This window comes from Vanessa tameamea, chromosome 19, assembly GCF_037043105.1.
Source record: "Vanessa tameamea isolate UH-Manoa-2023 chromosome 19, ilVanTame1 primary haplotype, whole genome shotgun sequence".
In the NCBI taxonomy this organism is placed as follows: Eukaryota; Metazoa; Arthropoda; class Insecta; order Lepidoptera; family Nymphalidae; genus Vanessa; species Vanessa tameamea.
This window is the reverse complement of record NC_087327.1, coordinates 1,525,673-1,538,777: the sequence shown is the minus strand read 5'-3', so window position 1 is coordinate 1,538,777 and position 13,105 is coordinate 1,525,673. Positions and strand designations below refer to the sequence as shown.

General features: G+C 36.3%; 1 protein-coding gene across 1 annotated transcript; it reads left to right on the top strand.

Moving 5' to 3' along the window:
* The first annotated feature begins 1,397 nt into the window (after nucleotides 1–1,397).
* On the top strand, nucleotides 1,398–11,778 carry Pic (piccolo). The gene is made up of 23 exons (XM_064217837.1): nucleotides 1,398–1,585; nucleotides 1,989–2,137; nucleotides 2,344–2,609; nucleotides 3,007–3,106; nucleotides 3,547–3,652; nucleotides 4,115–4,197; nucleotides 4,773–4,926; nucleotides 5,119–5,340; nucleotides 5,444–5,606; nucleotides 5,925–6,033; nucleotides 6,312–6,493; nucleotides 6,584–6,735; nucleotides 7,103–7,274; nucleotides 7,545–7,688; nucleotides 8,049–8,172; nucleotides 8,256–8,475; nucleotides 8,951–9,084; nucleotides 9,210–9,335; nucleotides 9,774–9,923; nucleotides 10,141–10,271; nucleotides 10,466–10,632; nucleotides 10,972–11,198; nucleotides 11,582–11,778. The coding sequence occupies exons 1-23, from the start codon at nucleotides 1,525–1,527 to the stop codon at nucleotides 11,663–11,665; spliced, it is 3,426 nt and encodes a 1,141-aa protein (XP_064073907.1). The 5' UTR covers nucleotides 1,398–1,524; the 3' UTR covers nucleotides 11,666–11,778.
* Nucleotides 11,779–13,105: the final 1,327 nt, after the last annotated feature.

The following is a 13,105-nucleotide window of genomic DNA, read 5'->3' as shown; positions in this document are numbered from 1 at the left end:
CTCCGACAAAAGAGAAATAATTTCATAGGACTAGTATTTTTATGTCTAATGAACACAGACCAATATCAACTATGGTACTGTTGTTGATCTTTCAGGTCTTTTGCTATTTTATCTCTAAATTAGATTGAATTGGAGTAGAATTTTTTAAAAGATAAATGTTAATGACAGGTAAATTGCAGCTTAAAGTAACACTCGTCGAATCGCCTCCAAAATCTGTTGCAGTATAATCAAAAACAAATATTCACTTCACTTATTGCACAACAATGCTACTTTCGGTTATTTTTTCAAAAAAGTTCTAGCAGAATGGTTGTTCCTGATAATTTTAATTTGAAAAAACGATAGTATTCGAAAGTTTATAGTACCCATGTTAAAAGTTATTTAAAAAGATGTGTCAAAATGATATAATATTAATAACATTTAGAAATACACTGCTAATAAAAAATATATTAGATCGAATATAGCAATGTACGGATCGCCTTATTATTGTTGTTTGCCGTACTCACGTCTCAAAACCAATGAAAACGAACCTCATGACCGACGACCGTTCTCCTAAATTGTCGAGACGGAATGTTTTTGGCAATTATGCTTCTGAAAAAACTGCGAAAACTATTGTGCGATTGAAATTGATGTAATCAGGATGGAGTTGACGAAATCAGGATTTTTAGATATCAATAAAATCAAAACTATAAGAGATATGCAATTAAAAGTTTAAATGTTTAATAAGTCTGCTATTGACATCATATCCAGATAATTTTGTTTTTGTGGTATAATCCAAACCCAAGTTATAAGAGTTAAAAAAAACCATGAAACGCTTTGAGAAAAGTTATCTTTCTAGTGATCTTGCGCATCGCTTGGCTTTTTTTGGTGGGGGCACGCAGATTAAGCTTAAAACTATTTTTCTTTCGAAAGAAAGCAAAATTATTAAGAAAATAATTATTAAGAAAAAAAAAATCTAGTTTGACTTTACGATGAAACAAAATATGTACTTAGATTTTTAGTCAGTTCTATTAATGAAAAAAAGTAGTTGCTTACATTCATTTATTTAAAAATGTGAAATACCAATCTTGTACATACGGTCATTAAATTGAACAAAGTTGCAATAAAATATAATTTAAAAAAATATAATCATCTAAATTCCACATAATGAATTATGTCAGTTTATATTGTAATTAAAGGTATCGATATTTCTCAAACAAATATCACAATTCTAGACAAGATTTTTGATACGAATGACAAATATATTTTAAAAATATTGATAATTTGATGACTCTTTTTCCACCTTTGTCATAATTTACTTCATAATAAGGTTTACAAATTAGTATGAAACCTGAAAAATAAAAAAAAAACATAAAATACCGATTTTAATAAGACATTGTTATATTTGTAATCTTGTGCATTGTGCAACACTAGTAAACAGAACAGGCGGCGTACAGGCGACAGCCGAATTTAATTCTGTAATGGTGAATAAGAAATAAATAAAGAAGATTTATTAGAAGTTAAGACCCGTATATTAAGACTTTGATCATGGCTTATCATTACGTTGTTACTGCACAGAAACCAACAGCGGTTACAGCATGTATAACAGGTAAATAACGACAATTTATACATATTTTTCATAGAGGTTAACCGTAATAGTATATAACATTGAACTATTTTCGGCCAATAAGACTATTTTTGTTATGAATACCAAAGCCTGAACAAACATAGGATGTATATTTGATGGCACTCTATTCAAAAGATCCAAGAAATGCCCATATTATTGCTAATTATGACTATTTTTTCCAAATATAATTGACGTTTTGTTAAAGACCATTGACAATTTTTTTATATTTCCGCTGTAATTTTAAGGTTTTCAATTGAGATTTTACAGTAAACAATGTAAAATGTGATTACGTAAATACAACAAATTGGCGCTAATTATAAATATATAAAAATTGACAATTATTTATAATCTAATGTAAGCTTACAAAATGCGTTTGTAATTGTAGGAAACTTCACTTCTCCTACGGATCTGAACCTTCTGGTGGCGAAAGTGTCACGCTTAGAGATGTACCTTGTGACTCCAGAAGGACTCCGTCCCATGAAAGAAGTTGGTTTATATGGTAGAGTGGCAAAAATGAAGTTGTTTAGACCACCAGTAAGTTAAGATTTTAGTGATTTTTGATGTTTTTCTTTTACTGCATAATTATATGTATATACTTAGTATCTTTAAAACATAAATAATAATACTTTTATAAGTTGCAATGGATTTGTGAAAATACAAATCTGCTTAGCTATAAATTGTGTATAAAATGAAATCAACTACACTGATTGTTTTTACATATACAACATTTTTACTTTCAGTATGAGAAAAAGGATTTAGTATTCATATTAACCGCTCGATACAATGCCATGATACTAGAATGGAGGACGGGTACCAATGGTGAACTAGAAGTAGTTACCAGAGCACATGGTAATGTTGCTGATCGAATTGGAAAGCCATCAGAAAATGGTATACTAGCAGTCATAGATCCACAAGCAAGAGTTATTGGTTTGAGGCTTTACGATGGTTTATTTAAAATAATACCACTGGATAAGGACTCCACGGAGCTAAAAGCTGCGAGTTTAAGGTATTTGAGATGTATATGAAGTATAGTTAAATTAAACTACTATCAAATTAATTCATATAACATAATTTTACAACCCAAATACATTATTTCTTAAGGGATTAAACAGTCACTCAGTTCTAAAGTGGAAAGTAAAAGTCTGTAAATATTCCACTACTGGTAAATTTGTCCTCTTTTGAGGAGCAGGCTTGGAATTTATTCCAATACCCTGTTCCAATGCAGATTGGTATATATACTTATGGTAGATTTACATCAAACACACTTTTTTTAATGGCTACTCGGTATTGAAAAAAATCTACATGTGTTATAGAGTGAGATTGTTTATAAAATTATCTTCATCAATCTAGACTCAGTTCTAGTAGTATGTTAGTAACCATAGACAACATTTATTTATTTTCAGACTGGAAGAATTAAATGTTTTTGATTTAGAATTTTTGCATGGTTGTTCCAATCCAACTTTAATATTAATTCATCAGGACCTCAACGGGAGACACATAAAGGTATGTTTTAAAGCTTTATATAACAATATTGGCATATATGTTATTAGTTATAAAAATATATGTAGTAGTAGCAGTCTTGTTATTTGGCTGTTTTGCTGGACTTTAAATTAAAAAAAAGTGTAGGGCAATGGATTTCAAAAAAATTAATAGCCTATAACCATCACGTCCATTAGACACAGTCTCAGACTGCTACACTCAGTAGTGACGTACTGGCGAAAGAAAAATTTTTTTTTATAGATATAGGTTTAATTAGATTTTAACTAAAATGTGATTGCTGATTTATGCCATGAGTTCTTTGCCTATTTTTTTTTCATTCCTCTATGAATGCTTAAAATTACTTATATGAGAAAGAAATGTATCAAATAATTAACTTATCAATTGTTAACCTAATATACAAATATATGTTAATATTAAAAATTGTTTTTTATGATTTCTTACAGACACATGAAATAAATTTAAGAGACAAAGAGTTCTCGAAGATACCATGGAAACAAGATAATGTTGAGACTGAGGCTTCTATACTAATTCCTGTACCAAGTCCACTAGGTAATTTATTATGAAATATAAAAATTAAAAAAAAGTTACTTAGGTATAAACATAGTTTACTGGAATGAGTTTTTTCTTGTAAGATAGCTTGGAATTTAAATAAAACTGGCTGTTTTATTCTTTTTGATTTTTTAAAGGTACTGATTCACAAGAATTGTAGTGTGATTTCATAATGTCTTTAATTTTTCTCAGTTATTTTGTTATTTAATATATAGATTGGTATTTGTTAGTTTTTCCTTTTTTCAATTCAAATGAATCTATCATTATTTTGTGTCTTCTCTGGTTTGGCATAGTAGTGCTTAATCTGAATATGATGACTGAAGGCTTAATTGGATTAAAATTGTTTTTGATTAAAATAAGGAATATTTTGTTTAGTATTGCATATAAACTAACTAAGAAGTGTAATTCTATGTGTTTGAATAATAAATGTTGATTGATTAATACCGACATGTACAATTTTAGGTGGAGCTATAGTTGTTGGACAAGAGTCAATAGTTTACCATGATGGCCAGAGCTATGTAGCAGTTGCACCCCCACAGATCAAGGTATGTTTGAAAAATTACATAATATATAGTTATCATTCCAAATCAGTAACTTCAAACCTTAATACTTAGATTATAGCATTAGCATTTTACAATATTGTGTTATCTGTCTGAGTTTTGTTATGTTTTTAGTTAATATATTCCATAGAGTTAAACATTGTCATATACAATGGAACAAATAAATTGCTTTGAATTAAATATGTATGCCCAGGGAGCTTTATTTTTAATATAGTTCTGTAAAATGATGATTCAAAAGTGCTCATAAAAGCCTATTTGAATAAATTGTATTTTTGATTTTATAATTAAGAGTTAACTATAGGGGTTTTGTTTCCATCTAAACTTGCAAATATTTCTATTTCGAAAATATTTTTTCCAGCATTTCACTATCTATAAAGTTTAGTAGACTTAGATGAAGGTTGTAAATTATATTTAAAATATATAGTTACCAAAGTCCTGGATGCAAATCGCAAAAAGTTTCAGCTTAAAAGTAGGAATTTAGGTTGATTACTTCTGAATTTGCGCCTGCGCCTTATTTATTAGTGATATGTGTTGAATATTTGCAACAATCACAATTGCAGCTAACTCCAATAAATTGCTACTGCCGAGTAGACGAGCGTGGTATGAGATACCTTCTGGGTGACATAGCAGGCCGGCTGTTCATGTTGTTACTGGAGCTGCAAGAGAAAATGGACGGCACACAGACTGTTAAAGATCTCAAAGTCGAGTTACTCGGTGAGTCAACTTTTATAATTCTAGTACTGAGTATTAAGAATTCGTACCCAGAGATTACTTAAAATATATACAAATATGTATATACTAAATTTAAAAACCTAAATATAAGTTACTCAAAACTTTTCAGGATATATTCTATAGGATACAGTCAAACTAACATAATTATAATATGAATGGTCTATCTGTCCGCAGGCGATATCCCGATCCCTGAGTGCATGACGTACTTAGACAACGGCGTGGTGTTCGTCGGGTCTCGTCTGGGCGATTCAGCGCTCGTGCGACTGGCCCCCGCGAGGGAGGAAGCCCCCCACTACGTGCAACCCATGGAGAGTTTCACCAGCCTTGCACCTATCGTCGACATGTGCGTGGTGGATCTTGAGCGACAGGGGCAAAACCAACTCATCACTTGCTCTGGTGAGTTAACTCGGTGTACCTGGGGCAACACCAAACTACAGCACATATAGGTCTTACATCATGCGTTTAACTTTAATATTTACTTACTAATTAACTTTTCCAGGTGCTTTCAAAATGGGCTCACTGCGTATTATCCGCAACGGCATCGGCATCCAGGAGCAAGCGTCGATCGACCTTCCCGGGATAAAGGGCATGTGGGCGCTCACTCTGGCCGAAGACTCGCAGTACCACGACACGCTCGTGCTGGCTTTCGTGGGGCAGACCAGGTAGTTATTCCATATACTTTAGTAGACTAGTTTGATAAATTAATACTACCCATCACTTGCTAAATTTTGGTTGCCAGTTGTTTAGTATTCCATTAGGATCGAGGTGTTGTGTTAATGGTTTGATCGCCTCCAGGTCATTTCAAATAAATTAGTAAAAAAAAATTTCTTTCGTTAATTCCGTTTAGGTTTAAGATGTTTCTTTCCAAACTGGTAGTACATTTTTGACAAACTACGTCGACGAATATTTATCCATACTAATCCAACTATTCTTTCATGCAAAGTCATGTTTCAGACCGTTAAGATACTATTCGTTTACAGGGTATTAACTTTAAACGGAGAGGAAGTGGAGGAAACAGAGATAAAAGGTTTTGTCTCTGATCGGCAAACTTTCTTCACAGGAAATGTTTGTCATGATCAATTAATACAAGTAAGTGGCATATTTTGCTAATTGAATTGTGCAACACAGTCTACCGTACGCGCAAACTAAGTTAGTCAGGCTGAAGTTCGCTCTCAGAGATGATTGCAAACGTGCATTCATTGTCAATTTATTTATTAATGGCAGGGCGCCAGTATATAATATTCGGGGAACTTCTAAGAGTAGGAGTAGAGTCGCTTCTAAGATTAGTTCGATAAATTATAATATATGATATATGATTAGTTAGGTAAATACTAATGAAATAAGATTAAACGGAGCGACCGCGGCAGGTGACGGACGAGGGCATCCGGCTGACGGCGCGCGCGGCGGGCGGCTGGCGGCTGGCGGCGCGCTGGGCGGCGGGCGCGCGCGCGCTGTCCGTCGTGGCGTGCGCCGGCGCGCGCGCCGTGGCCGCGGCCGGCCCGCGCATCTACCTCGTGGCCATCGGCGACGGCGAGCTGCAGCTGCTCGCGTGAGTGACCACCCCCTCCCCACCCCCGTCCGCCCGCCGACCGCCGGCCGCTCCGGCCGTCGCTGTAATCGGTTATGTGCCCGCCGGCAGCGAGGTGTGCATGGAGGAGGAGGTGGCGTGCCTGGAGCTGGGCCCGGGCGGCGACGCGGCGCTGCTGGGCGTGGGGCTGTGGACCGACATCTCCGTGCGCCTGCTGCGCCTGCCCGACCTCGCGCCGCTTCACACCGAGAAGCTCTCCGGAGGTGAGCGCACACGCCGCGCGTGCGAATAAGTTAATTAACCATGTGATCGAATGTGGCCACCGGCACCCGTAGGCGATGCTGAGTACGACCAATTTGTATCTAAAATATTATATCCATTGAGCCTAAAATTACACACAGTCTATGTTCCGTTATATGCTATATTTGCTTGTGTGAAAAATAATAATAGTGTAATTTGTCTCATTATTGTTTTATTTTAAGTTTGAACATGTATCACGTGTGTTGTCGCATACAACGCAAATATATATAGATCATCAACTTTGTACACAATTATTGTCAAAGTGTCTTTGCAACATAACATACGTAATACTTTAAACGACAATGTATATAAAATCAACACTATCACCAGAAATAATCCCTCGGTCGCTGCTAATCTGCGTGCTGGAGGGAGTGTGCTACTTGCTGTGTGCGTTGGGAGACGGCTCCATGTTCTACTTCACCGTGGACCAGGAGACCGGCGTGCTCAGTAACAAGAAGAAAGTCACTCTTGGTACGCAACCGACTGTGCTTCGGAGTTTCAGGTAATACAATTTGTAGGAACAAGAAATAGGTTCATTAACCTTTTTATATATGTTCATGGATCTACTTCTATATAAAATCGAATTATATTACATTCCAACGGCAGGAGTAGTAAAGATCCATGCGACTTGCTTATATTTCTGGTATAGTATGCATTATATACAGTTCATTTTACTGTTTACATATCTGTACATAGTTTTATCTACATGCATTTTTTCTTATTTAAATTGGAAAACATTATCATAATGCAATGAAACTGTTTGCTCTTCTAGGTCACTTTCAACTACAAACATATTCGCGTGCTCAGATCGTCCGACAGTTATCTTTTCCTCCAACCACAAGTTGGTGTTCTCAAACGTCAACCTGAAGGAGGTCACACACATGTGCTCGCTGAATGCACAAGCTTATCCGGACAGGTGAGAATTAATATTTAGTAATTAATTAGAGAAATTAAATATAAGCTTTTCAGTATTTAAAAATTAACTTTATTTTTTTAAATGGTGATGATCTTTTCATTAATCAAAGGCATCTGGAATCAGCAACTTGCACAAGCAATATGGCTCATATGCTGTTGAATAATTAAATTAAAACTGAGATATATAGCCATTTTGAATATTCTTCTAGACACTATTATGAAAATCATGTTAGTATATATTATATTAGTGCAATGATTTATGTTATTTTTTCTTGACCAAAACATAATAAAAATCAGACAAATAATATAATAGTAAATACTAATTTTGTGCAGAGCTTATGTTGATATTATAATTTTACAGCTTAGCGCTCGCCACCGACAGCACAGTGACCATAGGAACGATAGACGAAATACAGAAGCTACACATACGAACCGTGCCACTCGGAGAGACACCCAGAAGAATCGCATACCAGGAATCGTCTCAGGTCAGATATCAGCGAGATTCAATCGAGCTAGTCGAACATTGAACTCGGCATCGATCGGTAGCGCTAACGAGGGGGCCCCGCAGACGTTCGGCGTGATCACGATGCGCGTGGACAAGCTGGAGCTGGCGGGCGCGGGCGGCGGCGGCGGCGGCAGCGGCGGCGGCGCGGTGGCGGCGCGCGCCAGCGCCTCCACGTCGGCCGCGAGCTCCAGCGGCGCCGCGCCCGCGCCGCACAAGCACGCGCCGCCCGCCGTCGACGTCGAGCTGCACAACCTGCTCGTCGTGGACCAGCACACCTTCGAGGGTACGCTTGATGGCACTGCTGTGATTTCCTAGCGGTTCCATCGTTTTATATATTTTTTTACATTCAATTAATTAAATAAAAGAAAATCTTTTCGCCCAAAATCTCCACCTGTCACACTGAGGTCACTGGCAGACAGGCGTATGGTAAGCGGTCACCGCTGCCCATTGACTTTTGCAAAGTAAGAACTAGCTTCCCATATATCATCAATCATTACCTTGAGAATTAAAATGTCTTCTCCCTTATTACTTGTAATCAGTGGATGACTCACTCATCCTTCTAACCGGAACTCGGCACTGAGTAATGAGTATTGCTGCTGCCGATAGAGTATTTGATGGGTGGGTGGTATCAACTCAAAAGGGCTTGTCCGAATACACCACCCAGTCAACATATAAGATATTCGTACATAACATATTTATATTTAAAAAAAAGTGTCGAACATAAGAAGCATGTGTAATATCCGAGTTGCCGTGCGCAGTGCTGCACGCGCACCAGCTGCTCAGCACGGAGTTCGCGATGTCGCTGGTGTCGTGTCGGCTGGCCGACGACCCCAACCACTACTACGCCGTGGGCACCGCCATACTCAACCCGGAGGAGTCTGAGCCCAAGCAGGTGAGCGACACATATTGGCCTTACTACACACACAAACACACTCACACGCAGAAGAACCTACATTATGTGTGACAGTATATTTGTGAATTGTATCCATCGATATTTAAATTTTCCTACTTCCACAGGGTAGAATACTTCTCTTCCATTGGTGTGAAGGCAAACTCACACAAGTCGCGGAGAAAGAAATAAAGGGCGGTTGTTACACGCTCGTAGAATTTAATGGAAAATTATTAGCATCTATAAATAGTACTGTAAGTCGAACTTTGTTCCATTTGCACACATTTATTCTTCTTTAAGTATAATCCGTGTTGTAATGGTAAATAAAACAATTCGTCCTGAACAAAATTAATTTTCCCACCTGGCTGTGAGAAATACAGCCGTTCATCAAATATTCTTCCTTTATTGCGCCAGTATTATAAAGACATAAGGAACATAACATCTTATGTCCGTTGGAGGGTAACGATAGTAAATAATAAATACACATAACGCAAAGACTTAAAAAAATATATCTTTAAACGATAGTTTAATAAAGGGAATAAAGGAGCAATTCTATGTCAGTTTTACCAGTGCCTATGATCGAAAAACGACCCCTTACCAGCAGATGACCCTTGTCCGTCCTAATATAATTAAATTAAAAAAATAATTGATTGATGATTCGAATCGTTTTTTTTTATTTATTAAATTTCTAGGTACGATTATTCGAATGGACGTCAGAGAAAGAACTGCGGCTGGAATGCAGTCACTTCAACAACATCGTCGCATTGTATTTAAAAGTGAAGGGAGATTTCATCCTCGTAGGCGACCTCATGAGATCCATGTCCTTACTGCAATACAAACAGGTTTGTTATTATTATTATTGCTTTTATTAATATAAATGCTTTATTTGGTAGTGAAAGGATATGAAATACGAGCTCGCATTCCTTACGAATCGATTGATTATATAATTAAATTGACAAATAAATTAGTTTAATTAGATTATTAATAATTTAGAAAAACTATTGCGATTTAAAAAACGAAACTAACTATATTTAACACTATTTATTTCTATTCATTAAGATGGAAGGTAGTTTCGAGGAGATAGCTCGGGATTACAGTCCGAATTGGATGACGGCTGTCGAAATTCTCGACGACGACACCTTCCTGGGAGCAGAGAACAGCTTCAACCTATTCGTTTGTCAGAAAGACAGGTAGGTTTATTTTGTTTTATACGTCCCAATCGTCGAATGAGACGTTGTATCGATCTATGTAATACTTTAAACTACTTATATAATGATAAAATCATAGAAAATCCCCAACGTGATGTTAAATCGAGTCGTCAAAGACCGTACTGTAGAGTACCCGGAGCATTAATAATAGCGGTGTTGTGTTGCGCCGCCGGCAGCGCGGCCACGACGGACGAGGAGCGGCAGCAGATGGGCTACATGGGGCAGTTCCACATCGGCGACATGGTCAACGTGATGCGGCGCGGCGCGCTGGTGGCGCAGCTCGCCGACACGGCCGCGCCCGTCGCGCGCCCCGTGCTGCTCGCCACCGTCACCGGCGCCATCTGTGCGTACCGCCGCCGACTTCCTATATGACTAGAGACATATATTTAAAGTTAGACCTGTATAACTTTTTTTGGTACAAAATACCCCTCAAAATGATCTCTAGTTAGGTCCCCCCCCCCGACTCTCGAGTGAATCCCCGTTTAGCGTCGTTAGAGCTTGCCTACCTTACTACTATTCTTCCGCTAATATTTCTACAAATTTTGTTCTTTTTTATTTAAAATTATCTCTTAACGTAATATATATTTTAACGACATTTAATATTTCTTTTCGTTGTTATCTAATACGTTCTCCCTTATTTCGGTTATTTATAAGTTCTAATAATAAACATCGAACACCTCAGGTCTAGTCGTCCAATTACCCCAAGAGTTATTTGAATTCCTTCACCAACTAGAAGAGAGGCTAACTCACACGATCAAGTCAGTCGGGAAGATCCCGCACTCGTTCTGGAGATCCTTCAACACGGACATCAAAACGGAACCGGCGGAAGGGTTCATTGATGGTGATCTTATCGAGAGCTTCCTCGATCTCTCGCGGGATATGCAGCAAGAAACCGTACAAGGTTTACAGGTAACTCTATCTTTAAATTAAAATTTATAACATGGAATAATTATGATTCGATTGTTACTGCTTTTCTGTTATATTTCTAACTCCATAGACATTTTGTTCGTGACTTTTGGTGTGATTATCTTTAGATTGTAATTTTTTTATATTTGTGTACCTGCATTTTTTTATAGGCAGCAACAAATGTCATGGCACGAAAAAGTTCCGTTCCTAATATAATTAAAAGGAACGATGCTTAAAATATTTAGAGATACACTTATATCTAAACTATTACTTAGCCGATATATTGACTAAATCGTTTTTTAATAATTGTATTTTTGAAGAAATATACGTATTTTTCCATTCTATTCATGCATGTTTAATATCTATGAACGTTACTCTTAATTCAGATCGACGACGGCGGTGGCATGATGCGAGACGCGACAGTCGACGATCTCATCAAAATCGTGGAGGACCTTACGAGGATACACTAGCAATTTGAGTTTAAACATAAGATAAATAAATACGTTACGTCAGTCGATTGGTCATTTAATTTCAACACCATGTTAAGTGCCAAGCAATTAATAAAACACGATTATTAATGAAACGTTGTTTATAGATATAATACCCTAAATATACCTTTATATAGAATACATTAAAATATATTCAAAAGATTTAATTACTAAATTAACTTGTATCGTTGTAACTTTGTCCTGAACATTATTCTCTCAAAGGGTGGAAAAGTGGCCTGAATGAACATAAGGACGGTAATCTTGATTCGTACTAAATTTCATCCAAATGGATTCAGTGATTTAGTCATGAAAGCGTAGCAGATAGACTGAGTTACTTTCGCATTTGTAATATATATAGACAGATGACGTCCGTCTTACCGATTTCAATCGTCTAAAGTCACACAATACGGAATCTAACCAATCGCGCTCTATATTAATAATACTCAGCTTTGAGGTGCAATCGTGTGTTCTCACATGATCAGATATAGTTTAAATCATGTACCGGACTATTAGCTCTGCTTACATTCTGAAACACTGAGATCGAAACATTGTCAGCCTCCTGTCTGGGCTCAAAAGCCCACTTTTCGCTATCCCGACCCGGGATTCGAAGCCAATCAGAAACAATTTTTCACACCAACATGAAAACTAGTACAAGCAAATATGTCTACATTATTTCGTCCAATTATTAAATCGAATATTTTGTATGGTCCGATTTGTCTACATTTTATGTGGTCACTTTCTACATTTGTCCCATATCCAATTATTTACGTGCCCAAGACCACATAAAATAATATCTTTAAAGAATTATTTGATTCAAATTTACTATTACTTCAATAATTTTAATTCACGAAGAAATATATCGTCACGTTAATTAAAATAATAATATTGCAATAGGGAACTAATCAATTAACAATCTAAACTAAAACAAATTAATATAAGACTTTCTATATTTTGATAAATAACGCTATATTCATAGTTTCATTACAATCAAAATATTATTCTTTTGTCTTTAAATGATGTCCAAATCTAAAACTGTAAAAATTATTAACATATGAACAAATTTAATTTCATTAAACCAATTCCATTTACAGATAGTAAAAACTTATATTCAATTATATTGAATTGTGGTCGGTGATCCTCTCCCGAGTCTCTCAACCTCGCCTGGCTGGCAGAATACCAGTTACACCACAATCGGATAATAGTTTAGGAACGCATAGAAGACAACACACAAACAATCATTTTTATTTACTAAGAAGATTTAAATGTCAATAATGACATATCAATTGGTATTAAATTAATTGCTTAACTTTAATATCTTAATTACAAAATATTTATTATATTACTGTGACATTTTAGATAACAAGTTCAATAAGGAAATAAATAAAAGTAATCATACATAATCTGTCAATTGAATATATTTCA